A 20,054-nucleotide genomic window follows, 5' to 3' on the forward strand; every position below is an offset into this window, starting at 1 on the left:
GGGCCTTGGCACTGGCTGTTTCCTCTGCCTAAACATTTACTCTTTGGGCCTCTTCCCGTCTGACTTCTCCGTATCACTCTGATCTCGGCTTTGATGTCACTTTAGAGACTTGCACACTCCCCTAAGCCTTCTCGTCACTCTAGTCTAAGTGCCCAGAAAGTGCCTGCCCCGCTGACAGGGTAGGTTTGTTTGTGTGGGGTCTCACATCCCCATCCTAACTGCTAGGGACCTCATGTGTGTCTCTGTGACACTGGAATCATGCGTGGCACCTAGGAGCGGCTCAGTTCTTGTTCTTCAGTCACTGAGTCGTGTCTGACTCTGTGTGACCCCGTGGACTGAGGCACGCCAGGCTCCCCTATCCCTCGCCATCTCCCGGAGTTTGCCCAAGTTCATGTCCGCTGAGTCAGTGATGCCATCCAACCATCTCATCCTCTGTCACCCTCTTCTCCTCCTGCCCTCAATCTTTCCCAGCATCAGGGTTTTTCCCAATGAGTCAGCTGTTTGCATCGGGTGGCCAAAGTATTGAGCTCCAGCTTCAGCATCAGTCTTGCTAAATTAACATTGCAGGACACTGGGACAGTTGAGTTGGGGTTTTACTTATGCACTGAGAGGCTGCGATCGGGCAACATGTGAACAGCTTTCAAGTTACTGGACCTTGAAATTTCATATTTGTGTTATTTAAATTTGCACTGTTTAAGGAGAAATGTTTTGAATGTTTGAATATTACTGTTTGGATTTGGTACAAATTGAATTCATTGGAAGTGCTACGGTTCCGTCCTTCCATTGGAAATTCCAGCAGAACTGGCAGACTCAGTCTGGAGGATCTTTACTCTTGTGCCTCTCACGTGCTCCTGCCGCCTCTCTTTCAGAAAGCATGCTCTGAACTGCCATCGGATGAAGCCTGCTCTCTTCAGCGTGCTCTGCGAGATCAAGGAAAAGACAGGTAGGCCGTTGAGAAGGCGCTTCCAGTGTGGATCCAGGAACACAACCACTTCGTACCTCTGGTCCTGGCTCAGTCCTAACACACATCCTGAGCCATCATGCTCGTCACATCCCTCTCTGGCAGCAGTGGTTCAGATGATTCACTTCTGACTTGTCACAGCCCTGCTTTCTGGTGTATTACACTCGTTTATTTCATAGTTTGTAACCGGAAGGGTACTGTTGCCAGTGAGTAACAAGCGGCTGCATTCTGTGTATAAGACCTCAGAGGCATTGTGGCATTCCATTGTTTTACAAAAGGATCTAACATGACAGAATTCGGAAAGTAGAATAATTTTGTTTTGCTTGTTTTAAGCATCCAAAGTAAGCTCCATGGAAGTTTCTGCCACTGGAAGTTCTTTTGTTTAAAAAAAAAAAATCTTTTTATTTTGAATTAATTTAGACTTGCAGAGAGTTGACAGACTGGTACAGAACTGGTACAGTTCTCATATCCCCTTCTCCCAACTGCTTCTAGTGGCAACACCTTCAAAACCATTGTTGTTGTTCAGTCGCCCAGTCGTGTCCGACTCTGTGATCCCATGGGCTGCAGCACACCAGGCTTCCCTGTCCTTCACTACCTCCCAGAGTTTGCTCAAACTCATGTCCATTGGGTCGGTGATGCCATCTAACCATCTCATCCTCTGTTGCCTCCTCCTCTTCCTGCCTTCAATCTTTTCCAGCATCAGGGTCTTTTCCAGTGAGTCAGCTCTTCACATCAGGTGGCCAAAGTATTGGAGCTTAAGCTTCAGCATCAGTCCTTCCAATTCAGGGTTGATTTCCTTTAGGATTGACTGGTTTGATCTCCTTGCTGTCCAGGGGACTCTCAAGTCAGTTCTAGCACCACAGTTTGAAGGCATTAATTCGTTGGTGATCAGCCGTTTTTATTGTCCAACTTTCACATCCGTACATGACTACTGGAAAAAACACAGCTTTGACTATACAGGCCTTTGTCAGCAAAGTAATGTCTTTGCTTTTTAATACGTGTCTAGGTTTGTCATAGCTTTTCTGCCAAGAAGTAAGCGTCTTTTAATTTCGTGGCTGCAGTCACTGTCCACAGTGATTTTGGAGCCCAAGAAAATAAAATCTGTCACTGTTTCCACAGTGCAGTGATTAAAAACAGGAAACTGACGTTGGTACAATGCTATGTAACTGAGCAACAGGCCCTATTTGAATTTCCCTGGGTTTGGTCCTAAATGCCCTTTTCTGGTTCAGGATCCACATTGCATGTAGTCATCGTGTCTCCTTAGTTACCACCAATCTGTGAAGTTTTCTCCATTGTTATTCCTCATTTATGACGTTCATACTTTTGCTGAGAACTGCTCAGTCATTTTATAGAGAGTCCTTCAGTGTGGTTTGTCCGTTGTTTCTACATAATTAGACTGAGGTTGTGCGTCTTTGGCAGAAATCTCAGAGAAGCAAGGTTGTGTACTTCTCAGCGCATCATGTCTGAGGTATGTGCCGTCAATAAATCCTACCACTGATAGTTCTGACTTGATCGCTTGGTCAAGGTTAATAACAATTTGAAGGTGTGTTTTGTTTTGTTTTGTTTTTTTATTGTGCTGGGTCTTCATTGCTGCTCACAGGCCTTTAGTTGCAGCAAACAGGGGCTACTTTTCCTTGTGGTGCATGGGCTTCTCATTGTGGGGGCTTCTCCTGTTGCAGAACACAGGCTCTAGGCTTGTGAGCTCAGTAGTCGCAGCACACAGGCTCAGTAGTCATGGCTCGGGGGCTCCAGAACATAGGCTCAGTAATCGTGGGTTTACTTGCTCCGCGGCATGTGGAGTCTTCCCAAATCAGGGATTGAACCTGTGTCCCCTGCATTGGCAGGGTGATTCTTATCCAGTGGCCCAGCCGGGAAGTCCCCTGAAGATGGTTTATAAGAGAAGCCACCAAATATGGTGAAGATACCTTTAAAACTAAAGTCATCAATGGAAGGGTTGCCACTTGATTTCTTAGAGGGAGTTGGTCTCTTGAGATCAGTTACTCGAATGTTGGGCATCACTTTAGAGCATAGCTCTTCAGTTATGCTGGGGCTTGTAGAAAGTACAAATGTGGTACAAAAGTGTGTTTCTTTTTTTATTCATTAATTCAGCTATTTTGGGTCTTCGTTCCTCTGTGTGGGCTACTCTTGGTTGCGGTGCATAGGCTTCTCATTGCGGTGGCTTCCCTTGTTGCAGAGCACAGGCTGCAGGCGTGCACAGGTTTCCGCAGTTGCATCTGGCGGACCCCAGAGCGTGCAGGCTCCAATAGTGATGGTGCGAGGGCTTAGTTGCCCTGCGGCCTGTGGGATCTTCCTAGACTGGGGATTGAACCCATGTCCCCTGCATTGGCGGGTGGTTTCCTATCCACCAGGGAATTCCAAAAGTATGTTTCTTTCTCAACGTGGTTTTGGTGCAAGATTGACATATACTTGACGTGGACAGTGGCAGAGAGCAGTGACATGGTCTGAATTCCTTTTTGCTTCTGGTTCCATCACCCTGGCATGTGACTGAAAATTTTCCTGTCCCTAGTCCTTCTCTGTGAATTGGGGACAGTGATAACACTTAGCTCATGATGACTGAAGACTGTGTGAGTTCATAGATGTAAGGTTATGTGTGCAGTGCCGGCCTCCAATAGTTATCTATTGGATAGATAGATAGTAAACCCAGTGGCACATGGGTTTACTTGCTCCGAGGCATGTGGCGTCTTCCCAAATCAGGGATTGATTTGGTGACTGAAAGAGAAATTCAATTTTAAACCTATTTAAGTTTCACCCAAATGCTGTAAAGACATAATAGTCTTTTTTCCCCCGCAGTTTGAATATTTTTTATTGTGATAAAATATGCATAACATAAAATTTGCCACTTCAACCATTTTTAAGAGTACAGTTTAGTGGTATTAAGTACATTCACATTGTTGTACAACCATCACCACCATCCTCCTCCAACACGTTTTCATCTTCTTAAACTAAGACTTTTCCTAAGAACTAGCCTGTGGTATGAGTGTGTGCGCTGAGTTGCTTCAATCCTTTCTGACTCTTTGCAACTCTATGGACTGTAACTGCCAGGCTCCTCTCTCCATGGAATGCTGCAGGCAAGAATACTGGAGTGGGTTGCCATGCCTTCCTCTAGGGGATCTTCCCGACCCAGGGATCAAACTGGTATCTTTTGCCTCTCCTGCATTGGCAGGTAGGTTCTTTACCACTAGCGCTACCTGGAAAGCCCAGCTTGTGGTGTATTTCTTTTTTAATTCTTTTACCTTCTATGCACTCTGTAACCCATAAATTTATATTCCATTTGGTTTACAAAGCCTCTGTAGTTTGAGTGGTCTACGTTTGTTCTGATAAGTTTGTTTATGCGTGTTTAACTTTTTATTTTGAAACAATCACAGATTTACATAAATGTTCCAAAAATTGCACAAATAAATTTTCTCCCTGCACTATTGGAGGGAAAGTTGCTGCCATGATGCCTTATGACCCCTGTACACTTGAGCACATTTCCAACGAACAGGGCACAGTCTCCTGTTTACCCACAGAACAACCAGCATGGTCAGAAGAGGAACACTGATATACACTGATATAACCCCCTATGGAATCCTCAGATCTCATTCAGGCTCTGCCAGCTGTCGCAATGATGTGTTTTAGAGAAAAGGACAAAAAGGGTCAAGGTCTCATGTTGCCTTTAGTTGTCACATCTCTTTGGTCTGTTCCGTCTGTGGTAAGACCCCTGTCTCTCCTTGACTCTCATGACCTTGAGCATCTGGAAGATCACAGGCGAGCCCTCTTCATTTGGGCTTATCTGGTGTTTCCTCATGGTTAGACTTCTACACATCCTCAAGAGGAAGCGGTGCCTCTTCTCACGCAAAGACGGCTCAGTCGTGCCCACATTTGCTCTGTCCCCTCTTGGTGACGTTACCTTTGACAACTCAAGTGAGGTGGTGTCCGCCAGACTTCTCCTTTTTAACGTTGCTCCTTTCCCCTTTGTAATAAGTATTCTGCCGGAGGCACTCAAAGACTGAAAAGTGAAGTCGCTCAGTCGTGTCCGACCCTTTGTGACCCCATGGACTGTAGCCACCAGGCTCCTCTGTCCATGGGATTCTCCAGGCAAGAATACTGGAGTGGGTTGCCATTTCCTTCTCCAGGGGATCTTCCCGAACCAGGGATGAACCCCCGACCCAGGGGTCTCCCGCACTGCAGGCAGATGCTTTAATCTCTGAGCCACCACTGCTTATTAAATTTCCCATTTATTCATTTTTGGGTTTTGTATCGCTATTGATTCATGGAGTGTTATTTAAAACAGTCAGTTACTATTGTAACTCTTTCCTTTCTCTCTCTCTCTTTTTTTTTGGCCATGTGGTACAGCTTGCAGAATCTTAGTTCCCCAACCAAGGGTGGAACCCTACAGTGGAAGCATGGAGTCCTAACCACTGGACCACCAGGAAATTCGCTCATTTCAGTATCTGTAATCCCAGTTCAGCAGCACAGGGTTCACTCTCTTTTTCTCTTCCAGATTGGTACCTCATTTCTCTGACAGTCAGAACCCTGCTCCCGTCATCCTTGGTGCTTTGTTTATTTAATCAGTCATCCCCTCCCCTCTCATGTGTATCCCTCCTCCTCCTCCCCCACATAGATCCCTTTTCACCACCTCAGCCCCTGGCCCGGATCCCCCGCCAACTCCTGCCTGATGCCCTCCTCACCTTCCTCAGCCTCCAACGCCCAGAGCCAGGCCACCTCCCCGCTGCAAGCAGGCCTTTCCCTACAGGGCTATAATGTCCCACCCCTAAGCTCCTGGTCAGGTACTTCCCACAGGTGTCTGAATGTCTAGTGGTCTGTCTTCTCTGTTCCTTATTTATGTATGTTTCTATTTGTGTTCCTTATTTTTATTATGGGGTACAGATATTACGGCTTCCAGTAAACAAAGGTTGGGCTTTGGGGGTTTATAAACAAGTTTGCTCTCAACACCTCACAGCACCTCCAGAGCTCTGTGTGAACCAGATGAGCAGCATTCCTGCAACTGAAAAAGCAGTACAACCCACAAGTCCGTGGGCTGGATGACACCGCCCTCGGGGACACGCTGGTGTGGTCCAGCGCCTGGAGCTCCTGGCGCAGTCACACGCTCCCCAGGGCCACGTGGACTGTGTGATGTTGCTCACCTTCCTGAAATCGTGCGCTGTTGGTGCCTCTCTCTGAGGCGTGCTGACTCCCAGCCAGCCCCCAACTGCCCCCGGAGGAGAGAAGCAGCCCTCTGGGGGGTTCCCCACTGCCCCCAGCAGCTGGCCCTGTCAACAGAGCGCCTTGGCTGTGTGGATCCTTGAGGTTTTTATTGACAGCTTAGCTAGGCAAAGTAAAACATTGAGTGGCAATAATAAGCAATCATTAAAAGTCATTTCATCAGCTGTCATCTCAGGAAGCTGTGACTCTTGACAAGCTTTTCCCATCGGCGAGATGCTGGGACTGATCAGAAAACTGCTTCCTGAATGCCACGTGTGCGCTGTCTGGGCACATCTGCTTTTGCCTCATCTGATTCTGTATGTGCGGATGTGACGACAGCCGTTAGTCAGCTTCCAACTCAGCAATTTCAGGAGAAAAAGAACGGCTTGATACCTCCCGCCATCAGGACTGGCTGAGGGGTCCATTTTAGCCCATGCCCTGCCCTATCCCACCCTCCCAGGCTGAGGTCACACTCAGGGCTTCTGACCCCACCCAGACTGAGTCCCAAGGCAGCTGTGGGGCCCACAGTTTAGGCCACGCGTCAGATCTGGGCATTTTTTTCAGAAAATCATGCTTCCTTTCCACTGATTGGCTCAAACATCAGGTTGCCTGGTACAGTTGGGGGCATGGCATCAGGATGGAGCAGCACCACTCACCCTTGAAAAATAAGAGCCATCACGACTGCCAAGAGCTGCCTAAACGTCAGGTTCAGTGTGGCCAGGCGTCTTTTCATATTAGTAGGCAGTGCAGTCATGGGAGTACTGTGTGTCCAACACACGGGCCTTCCCGTCTCAGGACGGACCCCAACGAAAAGAAGCGAGATCTCAGTTCTGCCTGAGCATTCCCCAACCCCCTGACCAGGAATGACCAAGTCCTAGCCCAAAGAAAAGTGCTGAGGGTCCTGATCCTGCACTGGGTTCCTAGAGGCCTCTGCCTAGTGAGTGATCCTGGGGGTTGGGCCTCCTGGGGCGCTCACAGCAGGAGATGGCACATCAGCTTCTTTTTTTATTTTAAAGATTGATAGATTTTATTTTTTGGCTGTGGTGGGTCTTCACTGCTGCCCAAGGGCTTTCTCTGGTTGCAGAGACCAGGCACTGCTCTGCGTGGCGATGCAGGGGCGTTTCATTATAGTGGCTTCTCTTGTTGCAGAGCGCAGGCTCTGTGGTTGTAGCGCACGAGCTTACTTGTTTCACAGCATGTGGGTTCTTCCTGGACCAGGGCGGATCAAACCAGTGTCTCTTGCATTGCAAGGCAGAGTTTTAACCACTGGACCACCAGAGCAGCCCCACATCGGCTTTTTTATTTAACCCGGATTTGCCTCTGGCTAATGTCTGCAACAAGCCTTTAGGATAAAAACTATAACTAAACCTGCACAGAGGATTTAAGGGCCAGTACCCAGGTGGCTCAGTGATAAAATAATCTGCCTGCCAATGCAGGCAACACTAGTTAGATCTCTGGCTCTGGAAGATCCCCTGGAGGAGGAAATGGCAACTGACTCCAGCATTCTTGCCTGGAAATCCCATGGACAGAGCCTGGCCAGCTACAGTCCATAAGATCACAGAGAGTCAGACACGACTGAGCACAAACACAGGCTCTGATAGAGTGTGGGCCACAGCAAGACAGCTCCGCGAGGTGCAGCATCATCGCCCCAGCCTTCCAGTGGCCCCGGGCAGACGGGACTTCACTCCAGCTTTAAAGATGAGCAGAGTGGAGTCCAGAGAGAGGGTTGCACCCTGGTAACCCCTAGCCAGGCCGCGTGCTGCCCCTCCACACGCTGTTCTGGCTCGGGGGGGACCCTGCACCCACAGGCCGCAGGCGCTGCCTCCGTGTCTGCTGCGCTCACTGCCCCCACAGTGGCTCCTGGCCTCTGCCATCTGTCCCCCCCGTGAGTGCAGGGTCTGTAACTAGCCATGTCCTAGGACTGCCCTGGTGCCCGACACACAGTGTACACAGCTTGTATTTTTGTTGAATTAAGAGCAGTTTCTGGTGACTGATACCTATTAAGTGAAATCCTTTTTACCTTGTACATCTTATGGGATTCAGGAAGATGGGGTGTCTGGGGCCTGACTCAGAACACAAGGCTTATCGTTCATATCACCCTGAAGAGAGCGACGTCCTCTGTGTGAGCCATGGTGTCCAGTGTTCCTGGAAGCCCTACCTACAAGTTCCAGGAGCTTCCATCCAACGCCTCCTCCCGCCAGTGGCAGGGATGTGGGCACATCTTCCAGGGTCAAGATGCCAGTGCCCCACCCATGTTCCCCTCTGTGCACTGTCTGGGTGGTCCTGCCCGTGGCACTCTCCAGAGGCCAAGCGTACCCTCAGAGGACACCCCGCTCCCCATCTTTCCCTTGAAACACCATCCTTCTTGGTGTCTGGAGGAGCGCTCCTGAGAACTAATAAACCCTTTATGGAGATCTTTGAATTTAGTTGGGAGGACCCAGTACTGGCCCAGTCCCCTTCTGAAGCCTTTGGGGCTGGGTGCAGGACGGGACTCTGAAGTGTTTGGGTTTCAGGTGTGTGGTATTGACAAGGACTGAAGCAGAGCCTGTGTTAAGTGCCTGAGCCTCGGAGCAGGAACAGCCACACACTCTGGTGTGGGTCAGGCTGTACCTCCAAATTAGCTCAAATTAGCTCAAGTGCCACCTTTGGCTCTTGGAGTGCCCCTGGAAGAGCTGCCAGGCATCCCAGCAATTCGCACCGAGGGCCCTGGCCTGTCTTCTCCAAGCCGTGCCTGTCCCCTGTGCTGGCCTCAGGGGCACCTCTGGGCTTCACTTTGGTTGGTTCTGGGCTCACTTTGTCTCTGAGAAACGAGAAGTCCCAGCTCTGCCAGCCTTGCTCTGGGGCCGAGGAGCACAGGCAGCTGCTGCCAGCAGAGTGGATGTAAAGATGTCAGCACACAAAGGGCCACCTCCTGTTTCCTCACCCCTGCTCCGGGCCTGGGTGGAAGCTCTCAGGCACAAGTCACCCAGCATTTTTTCATTTTGCTTTTTCACTTCTGTTTCCCTTCCCCCTCAGCCACTCAGAGCTGTTGGCGATTGTAACATCGTGATCGGTAGTTCCAGCCTTCTGGTTGGGTCTGTCTCAGCGACTACGCTTTGGGCCAGTGTGTGACTTCTTTTGGAATCCGAACCCCTTTTGTGATTGGCTGGACCTGAGGAGTAGCTCACTGTGGCTGTGCAGGGAGTGGATCTCCTAGAGCTGGGGGTTACTTTTCAGGTTGCTTGGAGCATCCTTTCTTGGCCCCACAGTCTCAGGGTGACTCGTGAATTGAGCCTCCAGTTCTGACCAGCCATAGACTGTGGTTCACCCCCCAGGGACAGTTTACATTCGAATTAATTAAAATCAAGTATAATTAAATAAGGCTTTCTTCAGCCACACTAGCTACATCTCAAGTGCTCAGTAGCCACGTGTAGCTGGTGGTTTACATGTTAGACAGTGCAGATGTAGAACATTCCATCACCGGGGAAATTCTACTGGACAGACAGATGGATTAGTATAGACAGATACACAAATTAAGATTTATGGGGAAAAAAAAAAAAAACTCTAATGTCCATGATGATGACCAGAGAAACAGAATATGGTTCATCTGTTCAATGGACTGCTATTTACCCATGAAAAGAAATGAAGTTCTCTAACACAAACTACAACATTGATGAACCTTAAAAACTTTATGCTAACAACAAGGCCCTACTGTATAGTAGACGGAGGTATATTCAATATCTTGTATTAACCTATAATGGAAAATAATCTGAGAAATATATATATTATACATATAACATATATGGTACATTAATAGAATATATTTGTTTCTATGTATTATATAAATAATATATATATAACAGAATCACTTTGCTGTACGCCTGAAACATTGTAAATCAACTATAGTTCAATGAAAAAAAAAACCTCTGCACCGAGTGAAAGAAGCCAGGCGAAAATGTCCACAATAGCATGTGGCTCCATCTATGTGAAATGTCCAGAAGAGGCAGAAAGAGACGATTAGTAGTTAGAGGCCTGGGTGGGAGGGTGGGGAGTGACTCCTGATGGGCCCGGGGTCTCTTTGAGGTGGTGAAAAATTAGGCAGTGGTTGCACAACCTGGTAAAAGCACTGAAAAACCACTGAGTTATTCACTGGAAACGGGTGGATTGTATGTCACCTGAATTATTTCTCAATAAAGCTTTTATAAAAACCACTCAAAGACTGAAGGATTTTAGTCGGGCCCACAGCTTAAGGACTTAGTACACAGATTCTTATAAAGCATCACTTTCTTGCAGTGTCTGTACCTCTATTCCAGTTTCTTCTCAGGGCTTAAGCATTCGCTGAAATTGCCCCGTGGTTTGTCTCTGGTGTGTCTCCTGATCCCCTCCCTGGAACGCCGGCCCGCCAATGCACAGATGTGCCTGCAGCATCTCCCAGCCCAGTTACGGGCTTGGCCCACAGTCGCTGTCGGTAAACCTGGTCACGGTGTGAAGGTGACTAACCTTTCTTAACAGAGAATGCTCCTTCTGACTGTCACCCAGAACCTGCTTGACAGCAGTCCCTGGGCCAATCCCTCAGAGGGGAGTTAGGTCCACGCAGGCCTGAAAATCTGATTTCCAGCCTGGGGGTGGGTTGGACATGGTTGTGTGTGTTGCTGGGCTGCTCACCGCCCCGTGTAGGACTCGGCAAAGTAAAGGTCACACCTGGGGCAACCGGAGCTCAACTTCAGAAGCTTCTAGATATTGTTCAGCTGAAATTAGAGCATTTCTTGGGGTGAGAAATAAGTTTGTTTAAGGTAGACAGAAACCATCCACAAGTGCTGTTTTTCTTGGCTGTCGCTCTTAAATGTTCTCAAAGCCTCACAGGAGAGCATGGACTAGTTTTCTAGACGTTTTACTTGACTGCATTTTCTATTGCAGCATTTCTCTGTCTTGTCCTCTTGCCCTGTTGCCACAAGAAAACAGAGCCGAAGCAAACTCCATGCCATTTTCACTGAGCCTCAGCAGTTCAGTAGTTTATGACAGAATCTCAGGCCTTTAATTAACAACTGCGAGCGTGTATTGAAATGAAAACAACTTGCATATTTGGTTGAGATTTCAGCGCTTAGGTTGTGATGTATTTTAACTAAGGATTGATTAGAACTGACGGGAATTTGCATAGTGTTATACATTTCAGTCTGATGAATATCTAACGTTCATGTCAGCTGTGATTTCAGAAATTGATGAGTGTTTGCTAAAGGAATATTCTTTGTTTTTTTGCTTATTTTGGCCTCACCACTCGTCTTGTGAAATCTTAGTTCCTGATAAGGGCCCTTGGCAGTGAAAGCGCAAAAAGACCTAACCAGTGGACCACCAGGGACTCTCTGAAGAAATATTCTTTGTGAAGTCCTATGGGAAAGATGGTAAAGAATCTACCTTCAGTGTGGTAGACCCAGGTTCGATCCCTGGGTTAGAAAGATCCCCTGGAGAAGAGAATGGCAACCCACTCCAGTATTCTTGCCCGGAAAGTCCCAAGGTCAGAGGATCCTGGCAGGCTATAGTCCTTGGGGTCACAAAGATTTGGACACAACTGGGCGATGAACACTTTCACTTTCATGGGACTGAGAAAGTCCAGTGTCTTGAAACAAGGCTTCAAGGACTGCCCTGGTGGGTCACTGGCTGAGACTCTTCAGGGGACCTGGGTTCAATCCCTGGTCAGGGAACTAGATCCCCCGTGCTGCAACTAAAATACCACTCATGCCTCACAACTAAAGATCCTGCATGCTGCACTAAGACCTGTGCAGCCAAAGAAATAACATACAAAGTTTTTTTTAATTAAACAAGGCTTCATCTAGAATCTTGCTTAAAGAACTGACCTGGGAAACATTGCCTCAAAGGTAAATGCAGACAGTTCTCAACACCAGCAGGCTGTGTTCCAAGTTATCACCAGGAAGCAAGAATCTAAAGGTCCTTTGGCAGTGCGGGTGGCCAGCTGGTCTGAATGCCATTGCTCAGCACCAACCCCACCTGGAGGCCAATTTGGGGGTGAGGTGGAGGATGAGGGGGGAGTTGTCAGTGGCATCAATGACTCCGTGTTCAGAGGTGAGTCTTCTTGGCTGTGATCCCTGTATCTGTGCTCACACATGCACACAGATGTTGCTGACTTCGGGTTGCTGATGATGTTTTACTGTTGCAGGTCATGAATGTGTGGGGCTTCTGCATGCTAGCGCCCACCTTCACTTTCCATCTGGTGAGCGGCTGGTTTTCCTGTGTCTCTCTTTTCTAAAAGTGTTGCAGGAAGGCGCTCTCTCTTCCTTGAGGGCCTGGTAGTGCCAGTCCCTAAAATGTCCTGCTAGCCTTTAGGGAGAGGTTTCTTAGCACAAGTTCCTATTTCTGGGCCATGATTCCGTGAGACCAGGAACGTTGCGGGAACCAGAGCCGTGGCAGTGAAGGAGCCAGCAACAGTCCCTGGGTCCCTGGGGAGCAGGGTTGTCCCACACAGCCATGTAGAGACTGCTGTGACCTTCAGAGCCCTTGGTGGCGGGCAGTGGGGCAGGTCAGTCTCCCCAGGGGGCCTGACCTGCGCTAGGACCTGCCTGACGGGACATCTCTGCTTCCACGTTGGGAAAGTGTCTCTGAGGCAGGCAGCCAGGTTGGAGCTGAGTGAGTGAGGAGAGTGGGCAGCAGCAGGGAGAGCCAGGGAGCTTCTCGGAACAGAACCTGAGGACGCGGGGTGGGGCTGGTGGGGAACGGGGGTCACCGCCCCGCCCCCTGCTGGGGGTGGGGCCACCTCCTGCTCCTGCTCTGGCCCCGCCCCTTCAGTGTGGGTCCCTGGGCCTCCTGGGGTCTCCCACTGCCCGCACCTCCCTCTCTTTGTGCCGCTCCCCATCCCGCCCAGCCCCTCCTCATCTTCCTCAGTGCATCAGCCCCACCTCCTCCTGTTGCCATGCTGATGCCTGGGCTGAGGCGTTCACTCCTGGGTCAGGAAACCCGGTCTGCCTTCTCTGCGAAGGAAGCGCCCACAGCCTGGGTTCCACCACATCTGTGATGCCAGCAGCCTGGCGTCGTTGGGGTTGGCAGGGCCTTGCTTCCTCACTGCATGGATCTTCCCGTGAGAATGGATTGCTCTTCTTTTACAACCCGGTCCCGGCCCCTCCTCCTCGCTTAGCGCCTCTCGCTTAGTTCCCTTGATGGGAACACCTGGAATGAGCCTTTTTACCGCGCACGGGGCTTTCCCTCAGCATCTCCTCTCCAGACCCCAGGGTGCTCTTCCAGACTCCTTCAGGGTAGCAGCGCCACCTCCACCCCAGGACTAAGAATGGTCGCGACACACGGGGAGGCAGGCCTCCCGCACACCTGTGAGAGGAAGCAGCCTCGCCCCCCGAGAGTGTCGCTCCTGGATTGGCCCTCACCTGGACCTTGCACCTGGGGCTAGGGCACCCCCAGGACGTACCCACAGCCCCCGGGAGTGCCCCAGGCGCAGAGTGCCCCTGGCCGCTGGAAGCGTTTTGGCTCACCACTGCCCAGGACCAGTGTGAAACCCACAGAAGGACACCAGGAGAGGGAAACAAAAGGTGAAGCCGAGGGTGACTCTTTACCCCCTCTCAGTGTCTATGCTGAGGGCTTTGTACTTTCCTTCTCTTTAATAAAGCCTATTTGCTTGCTACCTTAAAAAAAAAAGTGAAGCCGACATCTAAAAGAATAAGCTCAAAAATCCCATTAGACTCAACAGACATGAATTTACCCTGTCACGCTGCCGCCTCTCATGTCTGTGCTGGCCTTTACGCAGACAGAAGGCAAACCAGATGCTACCTTTTGAGGAGTCCTTGTCTAGATTAGAACTGAAAGAAACACTCTAAAATCTCCTCTTCTGTACTGTGCACATAGGAGAAAAATCGTCAGGGAAGGGGAAGGGTGGAGAGGCACCCCAAGGACGGGGGACCTGAAGGCAGTGAAGCAGAGGTGAGGACCCGTGTGGACCCACACATTTAGAGGCTCCTGCTTGGACCCGCTAGGCTCCGTGACACGCACACGGAGAGGCAGAGTCCCGGACCACAGTCTTGGTGAGCAGTTTTTTTTATTGAACTCCCCTGCTCATTGGTTTACTATTGTCTGGAGCTAGGTCAGTTCCTAGTCTGGGCTCTCTTACTGGTCTGTAGATGGAAGAGGTCTCTCTTCCTCTGCTTGAAATGAAGTGTTAGTCGCTCAGTCCTGTCCGATTCTTTGCAATCCCGTGGACCGTAGCCTGCCAGGCTTCTCTGTCCATGGGATTTCCCAGACAAGAATACTGGAGTGGGTAGCCATTCCCTTCTCCAGGGGATCTTCACGACCCAGGGATCAAACCCGGGTCTCCTGCATTGCGGCTGGATTCCTTACTGTCTGAACCACCAAGGAAGCCTTGTCCTCTGCTGAGAAGGCCATGGTCCTATGGATTAGAGCCCTGCCCCATCACCTCATTTGACCTTAATTCCTCACAGGCCCTATTTCACATAGACATTTGGGGTTTCATGTGTGAGTTTGGGGAACACAATTTAGTCCATAGCAGTTCCATATTGTTTCTTATAAAAAACATAATGTGTTGATATTCATAATTTTATTTTACCTCGCTGTGTGGTTTTTAAACTCACAGTAAATTGGGAACATAAGGAAATTTGGTGGTTTGGCGGGGAATGCCTCTGTTTTAGATCCCAGCTCCTCCTCTGAATGCCTCTCACTGACAGTGTCCTGAGCTGCGCTCCTGGTCTCCAGCGCCACCCGCTCCGCAGTCGGGGCCTGGGGGCGCCGAGGAGCACCACGGGGACTGGAAGTGAGTTGCTGCAATTGATAGTAACGAGTCATCTACACGTGTGTGAGAGGAGGCTCACACGCGCTGCGGTCACACGTGCTAATGACGGCAGTCAAGCCAGGGACAGGGTGCTGGGAAACGGCTGGGCCGTGCTCCACACAGGGGTGCAGACAGAGCGCAGAGGTGCTCAGCAGACCCGTGTCCACAGCCGGGACCCCGGTGTGTTCACAAAAATGCACAGCTCTGAAGAAATAAAACCTGAAACGTGTGTATGCCTGTCATAACATACGCACTGTTAACCCCACGGGGCCTGGGCTGTGACAGGCGTATTTTCTCCTTGTTGCTATTGTTCGGTCTCTAAATTGTGTCCAACTCTGCGACCCCATGGACAGCAGCACACCAGTCTTCCCTGTCCTTCACTATCTCCCGGAGTTTGCTCAAACTCATGTCCATCGAGTCAGTGATGCCATCCAACCATCTCATCCCCTGTCACCCCCTTCTCCTCCTGCCTTCAATCTTTCCCAGCGTCAGAGTCTTTTCCAGTGCGTTGACTTTTCACATCAGGTGGCCAAAGTATTGGAGCTTCAGCTTCAGCATCAGTCCTTCCAATGAATATTCAGGACTGATTTCCTTTAGGATTGACTGGTTTGATCTTGCAGTGCAAGGGACTCTCAAGAGTCTTCTCCAACACCCAGTTCAAAAGCATCAATTCTTCAGTGCTCGACTTTCTTTATAGTCCTCAAGAAAATGAAATCTGACATTGTTTCCACTTTTTCCCCATCTATTTGCCATAAAGTGATTGGACCAGATGCCATAATCTTAGTTTTTTGAATGTTGAGTTTTAAGCCAGCTTTTTCACTATCTTCTTTCACCTTGATCAAGAGGCTTTTTAGTTCCTCTTTACTTTCTGTCCTTAAAGTGATATCTGCATATCTGAGGTTATTGATATTCTCCCAGCAATCTTGATTCCAGCTTATGAGTCATCCAGCCCAGCATTTCACATGATGTACTCTGCATGTAAGTTACATAAGCAAGGTGACAATATCCCAATTTGGAACCAGTCCATTTTTCCATGTCCAGTTCTAACTGTTGCTTCTTGACCTGCATACAGGTTTCTCAGGAGGCAGGTCAGGTGGTCTGGTAGTCTCATCTCTTCAAGAATATTCCACAGTTTGTTGTGATCCACACAGTCAAAGGCTTTAGAGTAGTCAATGAAGCAGAAATAGGTGTGTTTTTTGGAATTCTCTTGCTTTTTCTATGCCATCTTTTTTTTTTTAATATTTATTTTTATTTATTTAACTTATTTAGCTGCACAGGGTCTTAGTTGCGGCACATGAAATCTTTTAGCTGTGGCATGTGGGATCTTGTTCCCTGACCAGGGATCGAACCTGGGCCCCCCGCATTGAGAGCTCATAGTCTTAACCACTGGACCAGCAGGGAAGTCCATCTTGCTTTTTCTATGAGCCAGGAGATGTTGGCAATTTTTTCTATGATTCCTCTGCTTTTTCTAAATCCACCTTGTACATCTAGAATTTCTCAGTTCACATACTGCTGAAGCCTAGCTTGGAGAATTTTGAGCATAATCTTGCGAGCATATGAAATGAGTGCAATTGTATCGTAATTTAAACATTCTTTGGCACTGCCTTTCTTTGGGATTGGAATGAAAACTGATCTTTTCCAGCCCTGTGGCCACTGCTGAATTTTCCAAATTTGCTGACATGTTGAGTACAGCACTTCAACAGCATCGTCTTTTAGGATTTGAAATAGCTCAGCTGGAATTCCATCACCTCCACTAGCTTTGTTTGTAGCAATGCTTCCTAAGGCCCACTTGACTTCACACTCCAGGATGTCTGGCTCTAGGTGAATGACTACACCATCGTGGTTTTCTGTGTCATTAAGAGCTTTTTTGTACAGTTCTGTGTATTCTTGCTACCTCTTCTTAATGTCTTCTGCTTCTGTCGTTTGTGTCCTTTATTGAAACCATGTTTGCATGAAATGTTCCCTTGGTATCTCCAGTTTTCTTAAAGAGATCTCTAGACTTTCCCATTCTATTGTGTTCCTCTATTTCTTTGCAATGTTCACTGAGGAAGGCTTTCTTATCGTCCTTGCTAGTCTCTGGAACTCTGCATTCAAATGGGTGTATCTTTCCCTTTCCCCATTGCCTTTCACATCTCTTCTTTTCTCAGCTACCTGTAAGGCCTTCTCAGATGACCACTTTGCTTTCTTGCATTTCTTTTTCTTGGGGATGGTTTTGGTCACCACCTCCTATACAGTGTTATGAACCTCCATCCATAGTTCTTCAGGCACTCCATCTACCAAATCCAGTGTATTGAATCTGTTTGTCACTTCCACTGTATAATCATAGGAATTTGATTTAGGTCATACCTGAATGGCTTAGTGGTTTTCCCTACTTTCTTCAATTTGAACCTGAATTTTGCAATAAGGAGTTCATGATCTGAGTCACAGTCAGCCTCAGGTCTTGTTTTTGCTAACTGTGTAGGGTTTTTTTCATCTTTGGCTGCAAAGAATATAATCAATCTGATTTTGGTATTGATCATCTGGTGATGTCCATGTGTAGAGTCTTCTCTTGTGTTCTTGGAAGGTGTTTGCTATGAACAGTGTATTCTCTTGGCAGAACTCTGTTAGCCTTTGCTGTGCTTCATTTTGTACTCCAAGGCCAAACTTGCCTGTTACTCCAGGTATCTCTTGACTTCCTACTTTTACATTCCAGTCCCCTGTGATGAAAAGGGCATCTTTTTTTTTTTTTTTGGTGTTAGTTCTAGAAGGTCTTATAAGTCATCATAGAACCAGTCAGCTTCAGCTTCTTCGTCATTAGTGGTTGGGGCATAGACTTGCATTACTGTGATGTTGAGTGGTTTGCCTTGGAAACGAACCAAGATCTTTCTGTGATTTTTGAGACTGCAACCAAGTACTGCATTTTGGACTCTTATTGACTGTGAGGGCTATTCCATTCCTTCCATGGGATTCTTGCCCACAGTAGTATATATAATGGTCATCTGGATTAAATTTGACCATTCCGTCCATTTTAGTTCACTGATTCCTAACAAGTTGATGTTCACTCTTGCCGTCTCCTGTGTGACCACTTCCAATTTACCTTGATTCATGGACCTAACATTCCAGGTTCCTATGCAGTGTTGTTCTTTACAGCATCAGACTTTACTTTCACCACCAGACACACCCACACCTGGGTGTTGTTTCTGCTTTGGCTTCACCTCTTCTTTCTTTTTGTAGCTATTTCTCCTCTCTTCCCCATTGGTATATTGAACGTCTACTGATCTGGGGGGTTCATCTTTCAGTATCCTATCATTTTGCCTTTTCATACTGTTCATGGGGTTCTCAAGGCAAGAATACTGAAGTGGTTTGCCATTCCCTTCTCCGGTGGACCATGTTTTGTCGGGCCTTAACTAGCAGGGACGTGCCCTTCGGCCACTCCACATAGCTGAATGACATGCCTGGTGCCCTGGTTGGTCACTGCTGGTCCTCATTGAGCATATAAACCTTCAATGGCTGTGTGACTCAAAAGTCAAGGCAAAGCTCCTGCTGGAGTAGCTGGGAAGGGAGTCTGGGGAAGGCCAGAACGTATGTTGGAGGACTCCTAGGAGCAGAGGGCTCCAGGTTCCCTCTGCTGCTGGCTGCCCTGGGGCCAATCCACTGCCCAGGACTCTCCTTATTCATGGGCATCTGGGCGGGTTTGGTTTTTCACAGTTTCAGTGTGGTCTGTGTGTCCTATAATTGTAACATCTACTGGTGTCTGTGTTCCTGTAGGGTAAGTTCTCAGAACAAGAATTTGAAGATGTTAATCAGCATTTCAAAGCACCCCTCCAAAAAAGTTCACGATAATGCAGACCCCGTAACGAGGTGTGAGAAAGGGGTGTTCTCTTTGTTCTCAGAGTTCTCTGTGAGAGTTTTCAGTTGAGAATAGGTCCCATAGTTTTCTGGGATTTTTTTAAAATCTCCTGCACCTGGTTGGGTACTTGACTTACGATGGGTTCTCAGATGCTTTGCTGTCATTGTTCAGTCAGTTAAGTCATGTCCAACTCTTTGCAACCTCACAGACTGTAGCATGCCAGGCTCTTCTGTTCCCCACTATCTCCTGGAGTTTGCTCAGATTCATGTCAGCATGCCAGGCTTCCCTGTCCTTCACTATCTCCCAGAGCCTTCTCAAACTCATGTCCTTTGAGTTGGTGATGCTATCCAACCATGTCATCCTCTGTCACCCCCTTTTCCTCCTGCCTTCAATCTTTCACAGCATCAGGATCTTTCCTAATGAGTCGACTCTTTACATCAGATGGCCAAAGTATTGGAACTTCAGCTTTCTTCCAATTTAAGCGTGAATTTTGCAATAAGGAGCTCATGATGTGAGCCAGGTCTTGTTTTTGCTGACTGTGTAGAGCTTCTCCATCTTTGGTTGCAAGGAGTAGAATCAATCTGATTTTGGTATTGACCATCTGGTGACGTTCATGTGTAGAACTATCTCTCGTGTTGTTGGAAGAGGGTGTTTGCTATGACCAGTGCGTTCTCTTGACGCTGCTGGTTAAATAAAAGAGTGTAAGGGGAGTTCCCTAGTGGTTAGGATTCGGTGCTCTCACTGCCTTAAACCAGGTTCAGTCCCTGGTTAGGAAACAGAGATCCCACAAGTTGCAAGGCGTGGCCAAAAATAAAAGAACAAAAGACAGACCACTAAGCATTCCTCAGCAGCCCAGAGGCATACACACACAAATGCACAAACACACACACGTGCTCCCACCCACTCTTCACTCAGCCACGTGTCCAGCCTGGACCACTCCTGCCCCTAACTGTAACGAGAGGAGCTGAAGGGACCTCTCCAGCCCTGGGAGTCGGGCCGTGCTGGGGGCCCTCTTGGGGGGGCTGCTCTGTGTCCCTCTCCGTCACTCCTGAGCCCAGGCCAGACCCACGGGTGCTTAGGGAGGCGCTGCTGAGCAAGCCTGAGACAGTTGCTGGGCTTCCAAGGGCCGTGAAGAGCCCGGAAGAGGGCAGGTTCACAAGGGCGGGTTTGGAAGGCTGTCAGGAAGGGCCCCGAGTGCCAGGGTCAGAGCCTAGGCCACCGCTGTGGATGCAGAGCTGATTGGAGTCTCTGAACAGAAGACTGGCGTGATGAAGACAGCA

The 20,054-nt window shown here is 48.6% G+C and overlaps 1 protein-coding gene across 1 annotated transcript in view; it reads left to right on the forward strand.

Annotated features, from left to right (window-relative positions):
• Positions 1 to 20,054, forward strand: part of PBX4 (PBX homeobox 4) — a 50,255-nt gene that overhangs the window by 19,113 nt on the left and 11,088 nt on the right. The window contains exon 2 of the mRNA XM_065931419.1: positions 870 to 943. Coding sequence (XP_065787491.1) covers positions 870 to 943 — 74 coding nt within the window. The remainder of the gene's footprint in view (positions 1 to 869; positions 944 to 20,054) is intronic.

Source organism: Muntiacus reevesi, chromosome 1 (genome assembly GCF_963930625.1).
Source record: "Muntiacus reevesi chromosome 1, mMunRee1.1, whole genome shotgun sequence".
NCBI lineage: Eukaryota > Metazoa > Chordata > Mammalia > Artiodactyla > Cervidae > Muntiacus > Muntiacus reevesi.